The sequence below is a fragment of the Apus apus genome, chromosome 2, assembly GCF_020740795.1.
Source record: "Apus apus isolate bApuApu2 chromosome 2, bApuApu2.pri.cur, whole genome shotgun sequence".
NCBI lineage: Eukaryota > Metazoa > Chordata > Aves > Apodiformes > Apodidae > Apus > Apus apus.
Genome location: NC_067283.1, coordinates 66,023,940 through 66,045,354, shown reverse-complemented (window position 1 = coordinate 66,045,354; position 21,415 = coordinate 66,023,940). Strand labels below are relative to the sequence as shown.

Genomic DNA, 21,415 nt, shown 5'->3' with positions numbered 1-21,415 from the left:
CTCTGTCCAAAAAGGCAGTGTGTGAGACCAGTTCCTCTGGGACACCCAGTTCAACTTCAGAGTGTAGATTTATGAAATTAAATGCATTAGGCATCCCTGCCAGTGTCTTGTAGATCTTATAAAACATATTTGAGTCTGAAAACATTTATCTTCCATAAAACTTGTCAAGATAATTGCTTTTTGCCTAAACTTTAGCATTGCCTAAGGATAGAAACAATATTTATAGCTCTGCCGCCTTCTCTGTCTCTCGCACATATGCCTGCTTTGTAGAAATGTATAAACGGTGATTTGAAGTCTTATTCAGATTTTTGTTTCCACTCTTAAGTACAGAAGACCATACTGAGGATCTGAAAACATGCTGATAAAAATATAACTCTTTATTCCGAAAGCAAAGAGCCAGGGATCACAGATAAGAAGCATGCATGTTTTTTTCCCCACTAGATTTTACAGGATGGATTGCACTTCTTTATTTTTGGATTTTATCTGTACCATGAGTCACTCATATACTTAAATTCTGATTTTTTCATTAATTTTTTTTCTCACTAGAAACATTGCAGGCTATAATTGTGTAACTTTCTTGCTGGTTTGCTCATGTAAAGATGATATAAGAGGATTTTCAAGTGCTTGCACTAGTCAGCTATGAATTACTGAAATCAATGTGTTAAGATAAATTTATCTTCTTAAAACATATACTTGCTTAGCTTTAGCTTTGTTTTCTAATTTTGTTGCTAAACATGAAACTGATAGTAAATTGACTGTTTGAAACAATAGAGTGCTTTTTGGTAAATAATGCTAAAATGTTTTGTGGTGTAGACCACCTGACCATGTTGGTTTTTTGCTAATGACCCAGAGGAATTTATACAAAATGGAAATATCCAGTGACCTTGATTTGTCTTAAATGTACTGCAATACTGAATGTATTTCACAAGTACTGTGCTTGGACAGCTGACGTCTTCAAAAAGCTGTGGAAAATGCTGATTTTAATCAAGAAGAATACAAAACACCAAGAAAAATTAGGGGCTTAAAATAGAAAGTAGTATTATCCAGAAAGTGGATGATTCAGAAGAAATTACAAGATGAGAAGCTGTCGCTTTCTAGATGACTAGTTCAAATAAAGATGTAGCGTGGTAATTTGTAAATCTTGTTGCCATCCAACACGTGCTTGGTAACCTAAATTAATGAACTAATTTGATATCTGCTACCCTATACACACTCCCATAAGGAGGCATCTGTAACCTACATACACCCTTCACAGGACAGGGAAGCACCAAATGGCCCAGGATGCTGAACTACTTTTTACTCCTTTCATTTTTACTTCTAGAAGGAACTTGGTGATTTTGTACTTACTCTCTGTGTATTTAATTTTTTAAAATTAAGTGAATGATCCAGTGGTTGTGTTAACCATTGGAAGTTGTGAGGTTTTTTAATACATACAGAAATTTTTTTAGCAATGGTAACAGAATTTCACCACATTTTAGTTTCTCTTGGTAATTTAATTCCAGGGTTGTGTTTTGTTTTTTTTTTAATTTCTTACCTTTCCTCTTAAAAAGAGTTACACAAAAAAATAGGTTACAGAGAAAACAGATTTAAAAAAGGAAACTAATAGCATTTAAATTTTTAAAACATTTCAAGAAAGTAAAAGTTAGTTGAGAGTTTTTAAAGACTGTAGTGTGTTTATGTGTTATTAGGAGAACTCAGCTGATGAATTCTAAGACTACTTCGGGGATAATTTATTTTTTTTTATCAAGCTCATTGAAGTCTAATACAAAAATTCATAAGCCATTTCTTCATGAATCTTTCATACTTTGTGGTACAAAACATGGATTATCACTAAGGAAATGAAGTGCCTCTGTTCAAGGCATTCAGTAAAGCTGTGCATCTCATTGTTGGTTAGTCTGCAATAGTAAATGTTGCAATTATCAAAATGATTACATTGAAGAAAGGGAAATATTTCAAGTTGACTCAGTAGAAAATCATTGAAAGAGAAGAATACAACATTATTTCAAGACACAGAATGCCTCTGGTATTCTGAACAGGCTATAATATTCAAGAGAATTGAGGCTACTCAGCACTTGATAAGGCGTGACCCAAATTCGGGTGCCTCAAGTGCAGCTTGGCCACCACATCTGGTTTCACACCTGTGCTCCTGTGGAAAGAAAAATGGGAGTTTGACATAGAGAGGGTATCTGACAGGAGAATGTTCTCTGCCTTTTATACATCTGTTGCCTCAGCTGGAACTTACGAGAGAGTCGTTTCTGTTCACTCATTTCATGCTGAAAAAGCAACACGAGCTATGAGGTAAAGATGGCTTGGGAAGCTTGGTTCTGTTCCCAGCTTTTCCTTTCACCTTTTGTTTGACTTTGATCTTCATCTCCTGTTTCCTCATGTTCCTATTGCCCTACTTGTATTGAAATGTTTGTTTATAAAGGACTTTGAAACCAACACATAAACAGAGCTAGTTGTAGCAGTACTGAACCTAGTGAGCTGCAGGAGATGTTCAATCACACTTCATGTGACAAAAGAAATATGATGTCAGCTCCAGTTCAGATTGATCTCCAGCATCTGGATAGACTGAGCACCTGGGGTAGGAGTTGGGATATATTATCAGTGCAGCTCCCACAACATATAACTGTGCCCTTTTAGCAAACAAACCTCCCAGGCTTTAGCCCCATTCAGTTATTATGCTCACCAGCTCCCAAAGTCTCTCTTCACCAAGCCCATTTTCACATGCTTCATCCCCTCTGCTTCAGAGGGTTGTGCCCTTGCCTTTTCCTCAAGGCAATCAACACATCTTGCCCAGTGTCAGTCATGGTTTCCCCCTGCCTTTCTCCAGTCCTTCTCTACAATCGATACCTTTTTTTCCTCCCACTCGCTTACTCCACCTTTTGGTGAGACTGTCACGGTCTGGCTCAGAATCAGCGATTAGACCAGAGACAATGAAGCTCTCGATCCCCTCCCACCCAGCTGGGGAAAGGAGAGAGAGAACAAGGAGAAAGACTTTCGGGATTGAAAACTAAACTAGACAGCTTTAATTAAATACTAATGATAAAAGAAAATATGTACAAATATATGCTAGTATGTTCAGGAATGTGCAAAACCCTATCACCTTCCCCCAGCAACTCCGACGGCATCTCCTGAGCTGTGAGCAGTCCCAAAATGTCCCGGAGCTGCTGGAGAGAGCGGCAGAGCAGACAGGAGCTGAGGGGAGAGTGAGGAGGGTCAGGAACACATGGGCCTAGGGATCAACAGTGGTGGATAGATAAGAGTCTTCCCCGGACACTAGCCATGAATGGAAGAGAAGGGAAGAAGAGGCAGGAAGGGAGGGGCTTGATTTCCATTATCCCTGAATTATATATGTTGTTAAATACTTTGGTTCGCCAATTTTGCCGTCTGTCTAGTCCACTCATCCCTATGGGAGGGTTGCAGATACAACTGATCTGCTCCTTTAGCATCTGAGGCCGTAGATTCAACAAGCAGAGCAAAGCATCCTTAATGTCTCAGCTGTATCTGTAAACATTCCAGCATTATCACTCCACTAGCTGGAAAACTTGCTGCTACTCAGAAGAGAGCTCACTGAATCAAAAATATCCGTAAAGAGAAAATTGTTTTCTTCCTGGCTCAAACCAGGACAGAGACACTTGTCAAGTGAGACAGTTTCTCTTTACTGCCTGCATGCCAGAGGAGAGGTCACACAGACTTTGGGCTGAAGACATGTTGTCACTCTCAGTTGCTGGTGCAATTCCCACTAAGCCTCGAGACTCTATTTGCTGCAGATCTTTTGCTCTTAGTCCTGACAGCCAGTATGTCTGCCTGCGTGCTGACCTACCTCTCCCTAGTAAGTGTTGTACCTTAAATCTAATGGATGTATACTCAGTTAAAACTCCATCTTGCTGATCATGAAGATCTTTCTGTCCTTGTTGCCTCTCAAAAAAGGGATGAAAGACAGCTGCTTTCCTAAATACAGTGAGAAAAGCAACTCAGTCTTCCGTTGAGCTGTTTCCTCCAGTTTATTCATTTGCCTTTCTTTCCCAACAGCTCTGGTTTACACACAGGTGACAGCGTTACAAAAACAGGACCTGGGGGCCTTCCAGACATGAGACAAGTGCCAACTGTTGTGATCGAATGCGATGACAATAAAGAAAATGTGCCTCATGAAGCAGACTATGAAGATTCTTCCTGCCTCTACACAAGACAGGCAGAGGAGGAAGAGGAAGATGAGGATGAGGATAACTCATTATTTACAAGTAAGACTAATTCTATTTTTCTTTCCCATGTATTTAATTTTACCTCTGAAATCTCAGTGCATAAGGGAAACACAAAGCCTGTGAATTTCCTTTCCTGTCTGTATCTTTTGCATCTTTCAGGGCTTGACTACATGGGGGCACTTTGTAAGTCAATCCAAAATAACAAGTAGTATTCATTTGTAATAATTTCCCTAATCCACATGAATCTCTGTCTAGGTAGCTCTCAGACAGAAATCACATGACTGTTTTTGGCTTATATTAGTTCACTTTCAAGTTTACTTTTGGATTCACTTTCCCAAGTGAATGTGGTGTAAAGAAGCCCTGTATTTGGCTTATGTCAAGATCAGCTCAATAGAATTACTTCAGGAGGATGAAATAAGTGCTACTGATGGAAAATCAGAACTTTTTTATATAGTGAATATTAAATCATGTCAGAATTTTAAGCCTGTGCATACTTTGAAAGGGGTCATGATCAGAGAATTGGGCTCAGGTTAATTGATACCCATGTCACAATTTCAGTCTGGAGATGGACCTGTGGCCCCTTCCTGACCTGTCTGAGAAACCCATCTCCTGCCTTGGTGTGGCATTATAGGATTCTCCTATGAAAAGAATATACCATACTTTGTGTATGACAACTGTTTGTCGTCCTGCAGGTTGGGCTGAAGTTTCAGGCCTTTGGATTTCTTTTCTTTGGAAAACTGGGAACAATACAAACAAAAGGCACCCTTTTTAAAACCCACACAAAGTTTCTAAAACAGGCATATTTCATCTCCTTGGAATCCTCCCTTACCCTGCAAGTGAAATTAAGCAGTCATTGCTCTTAAACTAAGACCCAGAGCAGAACTGTGCTGTTTCACACTATACTGCCATAGCTCAAAACCTCTCATGGGTTTGTGTTTGTCTACTTCTGTCTGTCTTTCCTGCTCAAACTGCTTTGGTTCCAAGTCTAGGGAAGCAAGCTTGACTCGTGAAAGGCCGCTGCTTTTCACAATATCTTTGCCAATGTCACTGCCTGAGAAGCAGTGTCAATTATTGTACATAAAGACCTGGGCTGATTGACTTTTGATTCCTTCTATTGCTAGCTTGGGTGTCTTGATGTTTACATTGTAAAAGAGAGAGATCTTTTTCCACCTGCTGTAGTTCTGCTGCCTGACCAGGTTCCAAGGGTGAATTACTCATTCCATTACGTGGTTCAGAAACACTGTGCTAGACAAAACTACAGATGCTACTAGCAGTTCTGAAACAAGCCCTTCTTCTCCTCTCCCCTCTATGGAGCAATATTTTAATTTATTTTTCCTGTATACCTACCAAATTCAGCTTTTCCTTCTTACGATGTGAGTTGAGGGTAATTGAGCACATGAAATTAATTGACACCCCTTTTCCCACAGTCCTTACCAGTGTAAATGAGAGCCCAGGATCCTCCCTTGGCTGGCACTCTTGGCCCACTTTGTGCTGCAATGCAATGATGACACCTCCTTTGGCAGAGCCTCTCCTCTCTCCCACAGGCTCCCTGGCAATGAAAGTCTGCAGGAAGGACTCCTTAGCAATCAAACTAAGCAACAGGCCATCCAAGCGAGAGCTGGAGGAAAAGAACATCCTCCCCATGCAGACTGATGAAGAGAGGCTCGAGCTTAGGCAGCAGATTGGGACAAAGTTAACAAGGTAGGAGGAGAAAAGCATTTTTGTAACTCTTGCTTTTGGAAATATGTGGCGGGATGTTAGTTGCCCTCCAGTTTGACTCTGAGAAAACCACAAGAAGACCAGCCAGTTGTTGGGAATTTTCTTGTGTTTTTTCTTTTTTGTTTTTTCTTTTTTTTTGTTTTTGTTTTGTTTTGGTTTGGTTTTTTGTTTGTTTGTTTGTTTTTTGTTTTTTTTTTGTTTGGTTTGGTTTTTTGGGGTTTTTTTTTTGTTGAGGTGATAAAGGGGCAACAGTACTACCATGTTGTGGAGGCAGGTAAATACCTCTTATCTATCTTTTTCTTCATGGCCTTGTTTATTTCTTCTTTGAAATATACTAACCACATCTTTCCTGTCTGTCTTTGAAAGTCTTTGTGCTGGATCCTGCTTAGCCTACTCCAAGACCTGTCTGATTCTTAAGTATTCTTGTGAATGGCCTCAGCAGGTGCCCAAAGTCTGCAAGATGGCACTGCACTGTTACTGGTCCTGTGATATTTTTTTTTCAGTCCACTCTCTATTCAGCCTAACACTTTGTTAGACTGCAGCTGCACATGGAGCTCAGGGTCCCAAAGAGCAGCACATGATAGCAAGGTCCCAGTGTTTATGTGATTAATTTTGAACCCTTTTGAAGCATGTGAAGAGTTGGAATTTTTGTTTCATAGTGTATCTTACTGAGCACTGCTTGACCTTGCAATGACATTGAATAGCATTTGCAGTGTGTTGCCCATTTGCCTAGATTACTTAGGTCTCTCAGAAGTTTTATAGCTCTGCTGAAGGTAAATAGTGTCATTTGCAAACATTGACCTTGCACAGCTCACTGTACCCCGGGTGATTTTTATTATGTATTTTATAACTCACCTCTCCTACTTTTTCCCCATTAAAGAATGTTTCTTCAGCATATCTCTTTTTAACAAGAGTAACTAATTTTGGCAATACCCAGAACCCTTCATGTGTAAGCCCCATATTCTCACAGTGTCATTTGTTTCCCCAGTTGCATCTCTGCTCATTCAGTCTGAGGTAAAATGCTTGATCTTGTCTTCTAATATAGCTAGGATTTGGGAGCAATCAGAAATAGTTAAAATAACTGAAACTGTGTATATATGAGCTCAAAAAATAGAGCTGAGCTGCTCCTGTTTTATTCCCATTTCGTACCACTGAAATTGGTAGAGTTTCACAGATGTTGTCTGAAATAATGTAGTTGCCAGTTTGACCTTTTAATTACTATTATTTACAACTTAATATCTCATCCTTTTGAGTAGTTAAAAACAATCAAGAAATATGAAAACAACTTTCCTCACCTCTAATAGGCAAAAAGCCACAGGTGTTTCAGCAGCAAAAAGGAAGGTACTTGTCTACTCAAGTGTTTTGTATCTAAATGTGATGTATCTATATGCACAGACTGATGAATATTAGATTGAAATAGAGAGAATAGTTCAATTTGGACAATACTTTTTTGCTGTCCAGACTTCATTACAGAGTCCATCCTTTGCCATTCCTCAGGAATTGTCACACAACGATTTAAATGCCAAGCAGAATTAAAGTAGTGAAGCATCTATAGTCCTTGGAGAAGATGCTAGATGCAAAATATAATTGCAGCTGGCAATTTTGGATTTCAGGGGGATTTGTACTGCTCCACCAATGGTCCCTTATGGTTTAAAATAGCCAGCCAATGAAATCACATACACTACTTACAGAAGTAAAAAATGCAGAATAAAAACTTCAGTGAATAGTTATTGTCTGTAATAGATCAATTGATTTTTACCAAGAGGCTCATTAGGATACTTAAGTATTTATGCATCATCCTCACAATATTTAGTTTGGAAGAGCTCATTGACTGCCACATTTGGCAGATCAGAATTTAGTACTATTCAGAGAATGTCATTTTTAAAGATGCTCATAGCCAGGCGTATTGAGAGACTGATCATTGACATATTGCCTGGGACCAAAATCATCCCAGGTGTAGTTCCTCCAGCCTTATTAGAGTTACACCAGGAATCAGTTTGGCTCAGAACTGTTTATTCCTGCCACGTTTAGATGTAGCTTGGAACCTCTGAACCTCAAATTGGTCCCAAAAAATTGCTGTAACTTTAGTATTGCATCTGCCAAGTGGTAGTGAGACTCTAGAGCAGACTTCACCACATGACCCATTTGCCACGCTGGGAGAATAGTACCCTAACTTACACCAGACCAGTTGTGGGGCTGCAGAGACTGTATCTTACAAGCAGAATGTGGTCCACTACGCACCTGAATATTAGCTCAGACATAAGACAAATTAAGACCTTTGTGCCTATCATAGAAACATTTCACATGTTTGTAGTTCTTTGCTGGTGTGTGTCCTGTACCACGGCTCAGCACACGTAGATCCAAGCAAACATGGAGCTTTTTGCTCAAGGTGGCAAAATGTATGCTAGCAAAGGCAGAAGATTTCGTGTCGCGTGGATTCCAGCCGCAAGAGCAGGCCACTGCATCATAGACTATTTCTGGGCAGTCTTTAAACAGCAATTACAGCAACTAATTAGAAGACCTCCTCCTCTGACCAAACCAGAAGGGATTACTCTAAACTCTGACATCTACTGTGTAGCAAGGAGCAGGCAGTGAATTAAGATGCAGAATTTTACTCATAACAACATGTGACCTGGGGTTAGGAAATGCATGCTGGAGGACAGGTTCTTGGCTGCTAAAACCCCTTACAACTCCATTAACTTCTACTGTAAAATGCAGACCTTCTGTGCTAAGTAAATGTTTAAGTGGGTATGGTTTTCTTTTTTCCTGACTGCTCAGATTCTCCAAACTCCTCCTCCGTTTTATCCCTCTGGTGCCCCGACAGCTTCACAGGTGCTTGAGAAGTGCAAATTACGTGACTGTAAGAGAGAAAGGAGATAAGAGGGGGGAAAACGGGACTCTGAATGTTAATAGGCAGAGGGAAAAGAAGGACTAATGCCTTTTGTCTGTCTCTGTGGCTGTGTTGGACTTGCTGGGGAGCAGTGGTCCCCAGGTTGTGGAGGTTAAAGCAGTGGGCAGCAGGATCTGAATTTAGCTTTCGGTGGCTAACAGGGTGAGTGAAGTGGGGCATATCTGGGCTGTGAGGGTGAAACAAGGACTCAGGCTCTGGATCTGAGCTTGGTGGTTCTCCCAGGGGCAATGGCAAAGGCGTGGCCTATCAGGAGCACCTGGTGAGGAGGAGGGCCAGCACTGATGGGTGATGCGCAGGAGAGCCGCATGTCTCCCAAGAGTGCAGGACTGTCCCCTGGTACTGAGAGGAGTGCTTCTATGTGGGTCCTTGAACTTTTGTTTCACTGAGAAATCATAATGGTGGTCATAAGAGACAGCACAGACTTCCTCAATCAGTATATTATTTGGTGAGCAGAAGAATCCTTTAGAGAAAATATACCCATCTATTTATATATATACACTACACTGGACTTTGCTGAGGACTTTGCACTCCCTAGAGCTGGGAAGACCTGGTTTCTTTGCATATCTTTCACAGAGTGTCTCTCATACCTTGAGAAAATGTGTGACTTTAGTCTCTGACTGATCTGCCACGCATCCTATGAGAGGGGCTTTCTAAAGCACTCGGGTCTTCTTTGAGTCTCTTAACTCCTCAACTCTACTGTAGGTGGTCATTAACAATTAGATGCAGGGGTACTAAAGCTGAGATTTTGGTCCACTGCTTTTCAAGAATGCACGGTAATGTCCTTATCTGTTTTCCCTGAATTGCTTCCATCCTGGCTTTTCCCACCTGTGAGAATAGGATAGTCCAATCATATAAAAAAAATGGTAATACATTATTATTATCATCACATTGAAAATAATCAATGTTAAGGGAGCATCCTGATATTCACAGTATTACTACTGGTCAGCATCACGTCTGTCTCATCAGCACACTCCTACCCAGCTTGGGGCAGAGGGCAGGCTGGCTGCAGGTCACAAGGCAGGGGAGCTACATAAAGGCTGTCCAGAGGTGAGCAGTGTGTGTCAGGGGACTGCTGCCCATCACTGACAGGTGCCACAGGAAACCCAATAAGATTTTGCAGCCAAATAATATTTTATGCTCTTCTTCTGCCAAAAACTATCGGTTGTAGGAGTCACATTTAACCCCAGACTATGCCTGGCATGAAAGTGAAGAGGCATGAATAAGGGGGAGCAGCCCTCTGTACATTAACTACATAATTATATAGAAAATAATTAAATTAGAAATAAATGAAGAAAGTAACTTCTTGCAGTGTCCACACACTACCTCTTGTGACTCTCTTGTGACTGTGAGAGACACACGTCCCATTGCTCAACTGACTCCTGTGCGTGTGTCACTGTATTTGTTCTGCTGGCTTTAAAGCAGTGAATCAATAGCAACCTGCTCTGTCAGATGTACAGTAGTGCTCTGGATTGTTTGCTGTATAACCCTAGATTTATTCACTCCAATACCTTATGGGATGCTGTCCCCACACCAGCAAGTGGAAATCTTGATCTGAAGCAATATAAATAATATATTATTTCAAAAAAAAGTATCATGAGGTAAAGGATAGGAAGTATGAAAATAGATCACAGAGACTGTGTGTGTATGGCTGTAAATATGTACAGATGAGATACGGACATGCAGACTTGCTGGATGTGTTTATAGTCCCATTGATGCTTTGTAAATAGTACAGAGATGTCTGTGTTTGAGAAATGTAGCATGAAAAGTGATAAATCTTTGTTACGGAGCAGCAGATGTGACAGATGATGGTCCCCTACTACCTCAATCAGAAAGGTAATCTATGTTATGCATTCCCTGATCAATACTACATCTTCCTCAGCTGTATTGAAAAATACTGCCTAGAAACAGAAATCCTGTGATGAAACAAACTTGGTGAGTTCCCACAAGTATTAAAAAAAAAAAAAAAAAAAAAATTGCCATTGATTTAAAAAATGTCGCACAGCTGCTGTGAGGTTTTTGGACTTCTGCACATCAAGTGCCAGTTGTCCGTGTGTCCCTCTGCATGAGGGATAGTACTCAGGAGAAAGAGTGGTACAATGTGTTTGTAAACAGAAGGAGAGACATGAAGCAGAAAGAAGAGAAGAAAAATTGGACAATTTGGGAAAAGGATTGCATCTTCAGCATCACCTTAAAGGTGACAGAGGTGTTACCAGTGCTGAAGAAGGGTTAGTCTGCAAGGTTTGCACAGGCCTTAAAATGCACAGCGGTTCCTTCAGAAGGCTGAGGAAACTGAGCAGTCCAAAGTGGTAGTTTTGGTTTGCTAAAAAACGAATCTGTGAGGAGATTCAGCTTTTTGAAGCAGTTACTTATTTAAACAGCATTGCAGTCCTGTTGAGGGGAGGGATTGCTCACCCAGAGGATGAGCAGCAACATGGCCCCCGTCGGGCACAGCTTCATCTCCTCATGACTGTCCCCATCCAGCTCTGCGGAGGGCATTTTGTGCCCTCTTCATCTCTGAGTCATTTAGGGATAAAAAGAACGGGCAGACAGCAGGATTAGGTTTTATTCACAGTCCTCATTTAGCTGGGTAATGTGACATAATTTCTTCCTAATTACTTCTGACATCTGCAATGCTCACACTTTATTGTTCACTTCCGCTAATGAGAGAAAAGCAAGTGCCTAAAGCAAGAGCTCATCCCGGGCGGCAGCGCGTGCGCGCGTGTGCCTGTGTGGAGCTCCCCTCTCCCCGTGTCGGGTGCTGGGGATAAATCACACAGAAAATGGGATTGTGGTGAACAAGCTCATCTAAATCCTGGATTAGAGGGGACGATGCGACAGCGCTAGATACATGAATGGGGGCTGACCGAAAGAAGCTGCCAAGGATTTTACCCTGGATTTTAACCATGATGGTACCTAGGGAAAACAGCATATTTTTTTTCCCTTTTAGTTTAGCTTTGTGAGGAAGCTGTGCGTTTGTGAGACACCCCAAGGGAGCCTTAGCATCTGCTAAGGACACCTGTGATGTCCTTAGCATCAGGAGGAAGGCAGCAAAAGCAAGTGATTATCTACGGGCAACAAGCTGAAACTGAGTTACCATTACACATCTGGGCTCCACCATCAGAAAAAAATACTCTGAGCAGAAGTGATCTGGGTTCTGTGCAGGGGTGCAGATGTGAGATAGGCTTTCAAGGCCCCTGTTAGCCCTTTTTTCGGTGACTGATGTCCTGGAGACCTCTGTTGTACTGAAAAAGAAAATGGCTTTGTAGTGAAAATGCTGTGGGAGGGCTGCACCTCCGCGGGGCATCCCAACTTCAGGCAAGCCACTGGAAGAAACACATGTGCACATATATGTGTATATTTATTAAGGTATGCTGGGGTCTCCAGATGTACATATGTGCCTGTAAACCTTGGTAAATTCTAGTAGTTTACAAACTCTCATGGACAGCAAAGTTTGTGTGCTTTTGAAACACCACCCAGATCCCAGGATCCCTTTAGACGTGTTTCAGTAGAACAAGGATCCTCATTTCTGAGCACACTTTGAACTTGTCTCTTTATATTAGTAATTTATATTAGTAATTTTCATAGTTAACATCATCATTCATCACAGAAAAAGACACGTCTAACATCACAAGTGATGTTACTGCTATTGTTTTGATTTGAGTTTCAACAGCCAACAGCATAAATTTGCTTCATCTGATTAATTTATGGTTAGGATTTGCTGTAGCAAAAGGTCAATGGCAGGGAAGGGGGAGGTGACAGCAGGTAACGTCACCACAAAACACGTCACCTCGACATGCTCCCACGTTTGTGGGATGGTCAGTGTCCTTGACCTGTCAACTGGATGGGTCCTGGCAGTGTGACCTCTCCTCTGTCACAGCTCCGCCTTGGGATGAATCCCTGCTGCCACCACTTTCGCTCAACCAGGGCCAGCAGGTGTTTTGCTGTGTATGAAAGCAAAGCCTCACGGAGTGGATATAGTCTGTCCTTGGGCAGATGCGTCTCTCCATGTTAGAAGATGGGGCTCCAAATGTGCAGAGACAATTTGTTTCTGTTATATAAAGGAGGAGAAATGTTTTACTGTGGATAGAAATGCTCTTAATGGTAGACAGTAGGCAGTGGCACTTGAGGGCAGGGCCTCCCCAGAGCCACCCATGTGGCCAGTGATGAAGTGAAAAGTGTTTTCTCCATGTCAAAAGTTTGTCTCAATCAGAGATACTGCCATCCCAGGATGGTATTTGTTATTCCTGGGGTCTGTCACTGCTCCTGTTGCAGTGGAAGCAGTGCGAGTCACTCGGTGCTGTCATTGCAACATCTGTTTCTCCCATCCTCTCTCTGCAGAAGCCAAGGCAGAATACATGATGAGGTTACAGTTTCCCCTTCATGCTTCCCATCCTCTTCAGCCCCCTAACAGTCTGTATTTGAGGTCTAACTCAGGCTGTCAACACAGCCAAGACAAATACATTTAGTCTACCTTAGTTTCCTTTGCAGTTTCAGTGGGGTGTGGTATCCTTCATTTTCTGCCCCAAATTGATTGTTGTATTGCTTTTAGCTGTCAAACCATTATCACCTTTTACCTCAGAGGAAGCCACATTTCTTTGCTGGGCAAAATAATTCATGGTGATATAATGTAAGCTTGTGATGGTAATGAAATAATGTGTCAGTAATATTAATAGTCTTTTATTTCTCCAGTAAACAAGAGGCTATGTGGAGTTCATGCAGTGCTCTCTTTTGAGTAAAAGAAAGACCAATATCAATAAAAACAGGTGAAACAAACACAGGCAAGGAAGTAGCTGATTCAAAATATACTATTGTGGTTTTAAAAGAAGAAAACAAAGGTGGCTTGTTTGTTGTTTGGTTTGGTTGGGGGGATTGCTGGCTCCATTAAGAATAGCTCATAAATTTCCACCTTGAAAAAAATCTAACCATAAATCTTCATGTTTTCCGTCTGCTGATTGTGGGGAGTTAATCACAAGAACAACTGTTGCTCAGCTTGAAAGAACTTGTAGTTTCTATAAAGGAAACAAATCAGATAACAATGCAAGTAGATAAAATCAGCAGACTAGCAGGAATAAATTTCACTTCTTAGGCTGATGATTGTAAAATGGAGAAATTGCTCTTTGAGCAAAATATTTAACCTCTCTCAGAAGTTACAGTTTGCATTTTTCCCCTTCAGTGTGTTATGGCCTGTTTGGCAACACATGTGCAGGAGATTAACATAGGTAATCCTTTTAAAGGAGTCAGATGCATAAAACCAGTTTTTTATCCTGACTCCAAATAGCTTTCAAATATATGTATGTGCTCATATATGTGTACTGTGACTATTGCTGTAAGCACAAGCAGGACTGCTAGAGAAGTAAGTCTGACCTGTGTGCATGGTCATCTATCTGTGCCCAGATATGCAGGAGTTTCATGTGCAGGTTATTGAATGTGAGTAAAGAGGGGTGACTTTTTGAAGAGTTGGACCTGTGCTAAATAGGATTTAATGTTTTAGAAGTTTGTTTTATATAGGATTAACTGTCTTCTGGACAAATGTACCAAGGAAGTGAGTATTCTTACCGTTACACCTGAAACAATTATGTAAGGTTGGAATATTGCATGTTTTCCCTAAGACACGGTGTTAACGCGAGGATCACTTAGAGGTGGGCAGGGACTTTTTTTGCATGCATGCAGGAAAGTTACTACTGGTGTTTTAGAGGCAAGCATGAATGAGAATTGTGCTTCTATTTCAGTGTACTGGGATTCGTAAGCACAGACCATATGTGGGGATTAAACTAAGTCCTTAACCTCAGACCTGACCATGTAAAATTACCATTTATGTTAATAACAGTCGTGAAGAGGAAGTGTTCTCATGTGCAGTAGACCACATCAATGTGTCTCTAAGTATGCAGCCTTTAATATTCATTGCTTGCCTTTCTGATGATAACATGATTTTCAAACCAGCAAACTACAGGGAAAGCACATTAGCACCAAGGTAACCTCATTCTTCACTGACACGCCTGAATTCAGGAGGCAGCAACACTAATGGCTAATGAGTAATTAATAAAACAAGCATTCAATAAATTGTATTTGCTGAATGAGCAAGCATCTATAACCTCAGACTGAACTATTTAACCTGCAGAATATTTGAGTTTTTCAGCATGCTAGAAAAGTCTTCACAATTTCTTTTGTTGCAGTAATGAAGAAAGAAATAGTCTTCCTGCCTCCCTGCAATCAACTGGCTTTGATTTTACAGCTAGCCTTGTGAGCAGGAGACCCTGATCTCAAACAGCAGGAGCTGCAAAGGCTCCAGCTGGCTCCTTCAGTGGGGAACAGGAATGCTGCCTGGCCCAGGGACCCTTCTGCACCAGCACTGGGACTTCAGTCACCCGCTGGGATGCAGATGGCAGCTTGGTTGCACCCAAGCCATCAAGGAGCCCATGGGGAGATGTTAGACTGCAAGTAAATGCTGTCCTCAGCAGACCCTCACAGAAGGTACAGGGCAAGGTCCCTGGCCATCTGCCATGGAGGTCTTTTCACAGCCCCATCACCTGGCCCACCTCCAGCTAAGTCTGTGAGCAGAATGAACAAGTCCCTTTGGCCTGTTTGGCTGCACTAGGAAGCTGGAGCACCTGACCTGTGATCCCTGGCTTTCCTAGAGCACTCTTTACCCCAGTATCCAGGTTTGAGCTGTAAAAGAAAGAGGGCAGGCAGCGCCTCTGACAGGAATTCATTTGTTTGGAGTCAGTTTTATGGACACAATGCAGCTACACATCAATCTCAAAGTGGGGAGCAATTTCCCTGACAAGAGTCTGGTGCCTTCTTGAATCTCCCCATCAGGGCATTCTGCAGCTGGTCCCAAAACCTCCCTCTGCTTCTTTCAGAAGAAGGAATGGCTGATGTCCCAGGGTCAGAACATCCGCAGAGACTCCTTCCCTTTTCCCAGTGACAACTGAGTGTAAATGCCTGATGTCCTTCACCCCCAGGTTTGTCCAGAAACATTAAATCCTTCCCTTGTTTATGCAGACATTTATGCTGAGAGAGAGACCTGGGCAATTGCAGGGATCATAGAGCTATGTGATACTCCACCATCCATTTCATCTTCCCCCTCAGACTAGCTATGAAAGTCTAATTCTCTACTACAGTTAGAACAGCTGCCAACATCTTGCACTTCACTATTCAATTCCAGTGAGTTCAGGGCTCCATCTTGTTTTCTAATGTAACATGGCAGATGGAAAAAAGCTCTGCAGCAGTGAAAAGAGGTGATTTTTGCCTCTGAAACCCATTACATGTGACATTTTTGGGAGGTACTTTTATTTCCCTTTGTCTTTACTAAATCTTAAGAGTCTATTCTGTCTTGTTTCTCCTTGTATTTCAGTAGTGCTAGTAGACCCCCCCTCCACTCCACTCCCATTCAAGATTCTGTACAGCACTTGGCCTCAGTCTGAAGCACTTTAGAGCAAATATAGACAGTGACAGGGAAGTGCAAGGCATCTGTGGAGGAATACTAGGCATCATAGCTCGGTCACCTTAGCATCCTCCCTGATCACTGCACATTTTACTGCCTCAGATTTCATTCTCCCACCTGTCTATCACTGTTCCTTGCCTTTCTCTCAGTCACTAGCTATGTCATGTTTTAACAATTAGGGCATCTGTTAAAATCTTCAAGAGCAAGCAATGCTGCCCCACTATTCAGTGTAAAAGTGTATCTGAAAGGATGAATTTGACCCAGCAGTACTAAAGATTTAGTGCCATCTTCATTTTCTTTAACGTTTCTTTGATCAGTCATGACTACTTGGAGAAGTGCTCAAAGACTGGAGGGAAGCAAATGTCACTCCTATATTCAAGAAGGGCTCAGGGAATTAATAGGCCAATCAGCCTCACCTTGGTCATTGGGAAGGTGGTGGAGAAGATAATCCTGGGAAAAATTTCTAGGCACATAAAGGACAACAGTCATCAGGAGTAGTTGATGTTGTATCACGAGGGAAAGTTATGTTTGACCAACTTGATGAACTTCTACAATTAAATGACTAGCCTGGTTGGCAAGGGGAAAGCTGTACATAGTGTCTATCTAGACTTCATTAAGGCTTTCAACGTTGTCTCCTGTAGGATCCTCACAGTGAAGTTACTGAAGTATGGACTGGATAGGCAGATGGATTGAAAGTTTGGTCCGGAGGCTGTTGATCAGTAGCACAAAGTCTAGTGGGAGGCCAATAATTAACAGTATACCCCAGGGGTCAATAGTGGGTCCAGTCCTCTTTAACATCATTCATTAATGTTCTGGATGATGGGCAGAGTGCACCCTCAGCAAACTTGCTGCTGACAACAAACTGGGAGGAGCAGCTGATGCACCAGAGGGTTGTGCTGCCATCCAGAGAGACCTTGACAAGCTGGAGAAATAGACTGATAGGAATCTCATGAAGTTCAACAAGGGGAAGTGTCAAGTCCTGCACCTGGGGAGCAACAACCCCATGCACCAGTATATGCTGGGAACTAATCAGCTGGAGAGTAGTTTAACAGAAAAGGATCTGGGTGTCCTGATGGACACCAAGTTGGACATGAGCCAGCAACATGCCCTGGCTGGTAAAAAGGGGCTGATGGTATCCTGGGCTGCATTAGAAAAAGTATTGCCAGTAAGTTAAGGGAGGTGATCCTTCCCCTCAGCGCTGGTAAGGCCACACTGGGAGTTCTCTGTCCTGTGCTGGGCCTCTCTGTACAAGAGAGGTGTGGGCATATGGGAGAGAGTCCAATGAAGGGCCACAAGATTATGAAGGGACTGGAGCAACTCTCCCAGGAGGAAAGGTTGAGAGAGCTGGCACTGTTCAGCTCGGAGAAGAAAAGGCGTCGGGGGGAGCTTATCAATATGTATAAATACCTGAAGGGAGGGTGCAAAGGTGATGGAGCCTGGCTTGTCTCAGTGGTGCCCAGTGACAGGATCAGAGGCAACAGACACAAACTGAAACACAGGAGTGGCTGGCTGAGCACCAGGAAACATTTTTTTCACTGTAAGGGTGAGCAAACACTGGCACAGGTTGCCCAGGGAGATCATCAAGTCTCTCTCCTTGGAGACATTCAAAAGTCATTTGGACACATTCCTGGCTCTAGGTGGCCCTGCTTGAGCGAGAGGTTTGGACCAGATGACCTCCAGAGGTCTCTACCAACCTCCACCATTCTGTGATAGCACAAGGCATCAAAAGAGCTGACAGAGTCTTTATGCATTAGCAACACCTTTGCCTTTTGAAGAGCACACCAATTTTGGCTGATTCTTTGTGTGCCTCTGGCACTGCGGAGTGACCAAGTTCTTAGACTTTCCCAAATCCTGACTACATTCACTCCCCCCAGTCTAAGGTTTCTGTGAATGTTTCTTATAAAGCTATTCTGATGCAATACTTGACAATTTTCTCCTGCTTTGGGTTATTGCACAGTGGCTGTGCCAGGACAGATGGTTTAGCCAGGTCACAAGCTCTGACAAATCTTGTCTATGGCATGTAGACCACAGAAGTCTCTAGTTGACTTCAGTTTCAGGAGAGCATGGGTTTAGCCCTTGAGACCAGACTCCACATGTTACTCTCCATGGAAAAAATTACCAGGACTCAGTTTCTAAAAAAAAAAATCTCACAGGCTTGCTGTATTCACATGAAAATCAACTCCAGATGGCCAGCTTCCCTCAACAGGCATTTCTCTCAGCCCTGCACCTCTCCATTCCCTCAGTCCACTCTGCCATACTAAAAAAACTAACAACCCAGAGTCCCAGTTTCACTTCCAAGAGTTTTTCAAATTCCTTGCACCCTTGTATAGCTCTTTTCTTCTTGTCTAGCTCTCCAAAGCAGAACCTTAAGATCTACCTTCAAAACTCCCTGTCTCTGCATGGCTCTAGAGGCAACAAACAGAAATTTCTTGTTCTTTGTCAACTTAGGAAGTTGGGAGCTTGCTCCTCTCAGACATGTCCCAGACAGCCTGCAGTGATGTTGCCTGGTACCTATACAACAGCAATGATCTCCAGTAGTGCAGAAATCTGCAATGTTCTAATGGCTCTAGGAAGAAAATAGGGTGGAATTGTGTATTTGACACGTTTTGCCAAAAACACTGCTGATCAGAGTTTGAAAAGCTAACAGAGTGTAGCAGGTGTGAGGTATTTTCTTTTTGCTCCTCCCTATCAGCTGGCATTCATTTAGCTGGGCTCAGCAGGAGCACCACTGCAGTCAAGCAGGAGCAAAGTTATTAGCACCAGGTAATGTTCAGTCATGGAGAGTGGGCCTAACACTCAATAAACTATAAGGTACAGATGTAAGTTCAGTGTCTTTCTAAAGCAAAACACAAGTCCACGTGGCTATGGCCAGTGGGGGCTGGAAGGAGAGTCTGAGAGAGTGTATTCTTTCAGCTCAATGCTGATGTATGAGAAATTGCACATTTTAAACTAATAATGAAGTTAAGCAGAACTGGGAAGCAGGCACTGTACCTGTTTGCCCAGGCCATCCTACCCAGCATGTTTTACTACCAATTTGCAACCTCTCATAGCAGTAGGTGCAGTTTCCAGTTTTAGGAATACTTTGTGCATCAATGATACATGTTCAGAAGGGATTCTTGTCAAGGTGAGTGCACTGAATCCCTTTGCTGCCTCTCTTCAAGCTCTCCATCCCTCCCTTCACTGCAGACGGATATGCAGAAAACAAGTGGATGATACAAAACCAGGGCACTAAAAGCCCAGGATAGAGGGATTTCAGTCCTGGCAGCTGAGTATGCCCTGCGGGGGAATCCAGGCTTCTTCTATGGCATGTCAGCAGCCATGAACTTTGCTCATTCTGCATACAAAATGTTTTAAATATTAACTCTTTCAGCCTCTCTTGCCTGAATGCAACTATTCAGATAAAAAATGTGAGTTTTAACAGCACTCTAATTTGAAATGTGACAAGGAGGACAGTTGCAACACTGTCACAATGGGGTTTGAGAAGTGAAGTGTCTGGACTGTAAAGGACAAGTGACTTTTTAGGTCAGCTGGGTCAGAACAGATTTCCCTCCTATTTTATATAAGGAAGATGGAAGGTGTTGTTGGGCATTCCCTCCCCCTTTCAACAGCAGCTCCAATTAAGGAAACGAATAATGAAAAAAGAATACTGTTTTGTTGGGTTTTTTTGCTCAGCAGCTAGATTATGGTAATCAAGCAGCTTTTTACATTGGTAAAGTGTCAGGGCGAACTGGGGAATGTGCGGGCCAGAGTACATGCACCTGGTATTAGCTGGAAAACTTGGAGTGGAGAAACTTCAGTAGGGGTTGAACTGAGCCCTCTAAGCTTCAGGCAGGAAATGCAGAAAGCTGATGTCACTGTGCAGAAGATGAAGAGAGAGGCTGCAGCCTGTTCAGCATAGCACACAGGGATTGAATGTCCCTCTGGAAGTGTTTTGTTTCATGGGGATTTTTTTCGTTTGTTTTGAAGTTAAGAGTATTTGCCTGGAAATAGGATCTTTGTTGTTTTGGAGATTATTGGTTGCTGCTGCTAATTCCTTATTTGATGTAATAAGCCTCTTTGTAACATTCCATTTGTTTTGCTGTGGAAATACAAAGCAACAACAACAACAAAAAAAGATTATCACTTTATGGTCTGAATTTTTAGCCTCTGGGTAATTATGTGCATCTCAGTAACTTGGAGGGAAGACAACGCAGATGGGACAAGAATTTTCCTGAGTGAAAAAATCTCTTTAAACCTAAAGGTGATGATATAACTGTGAGCAAATCACATTTAATACATTGTCAGAATAACTGTGCAGTTTCCTAAGGTACGGGGTTTTTTTTTAAATTTTAACAGGTGAATTTTTTTTTTTTTTTTTTTTTTTTACTAGGCATTCTTGGTATTTTCTGTCTGGTGGCATGTTTTTATTGATTTCCAGGATATGTTATGACTTCAAAAAAAATATTTCTGGACTTTGCTAATATATAGAGGCAGAAGTGGGCTCTGCCATTGAAGGTCTTAAATACATGTCAGCTAGAATGGGAAATGCTGTGTTCTTGAATGAGGCGAGAATTTACACAATAGGCAAATCTCTGGGTAGGGTGGTGAGACATGAAATTCTCTAGAAAGGTAAGAAATGAATTTGCAAACACTGATGCAGGTACAAAAGAATCAACGATGGAAAACGTGTGCAAAGACCGAGACTGATGAGCAGGTATCACAGATCCAGCTCTTGACTGTTACATATGTCTAGGAATGACCCTGACATCTGCAGCACAGCTACTGGGGAGAGCTCTCCTTGTGACCTGCTTCAGCAGATCTGTGCTTGTAACTACCATAGCAGGTACTGTAAGAAGAGTTGTGTCTCCTGGAGTTGGCTGAGCACAGGATTGTTTGCATTTCATACTCAAATGCAGGAAAAAAAAATTAACAAGTGGGGAAGGAAAAACTGAAGAAAAATAGCAAATTGAGGCATTAATTTTTTATTACAAACTGAAAACTAGCATTTTGGGTTAGAATCAAATATGTTTGCCCTGTGCATTCTTTAATGCTTTTTAATTTTTTATTTTACTTTAGTTTCTTTTGCAAGAAAATTATGTCCAGTGAATTGTTTTCTTAGCTGAAAGTACTCATTAAGTTCAACCTCACCTCTGACCT

General features: G+C 42.0%; 1 protein-coding gene across 6 annotated transcripts in view; it reads left to right on the top strand.

The window, feature by feature from the left end:
- PHACTR1 (phosphatase and actin regulator 1) overlaps positions 1-21,415 on the top strand; it is a 294,543-nt gene that overhangs the window by 242,438 nt on the left and 30,690 nt on the right. For all 6 annotated transcript variants that reach the window (XM_051611908.1, XM_051611906.1, XM_051611910.1 and 3 more), the window contains 2 exons: positions 4,036-4,244; positions 5,750-5,906. In XM_051611908.1, the coding sequence (XP_051467868.1) occupies positions 4,036-4,244; positions 5,750-5,906 (366 nt within the window). The remainder of the gene's footprint in view (positions 1-4,035; positions 4,245-5,749; positions 5,907-21,415) is intronic.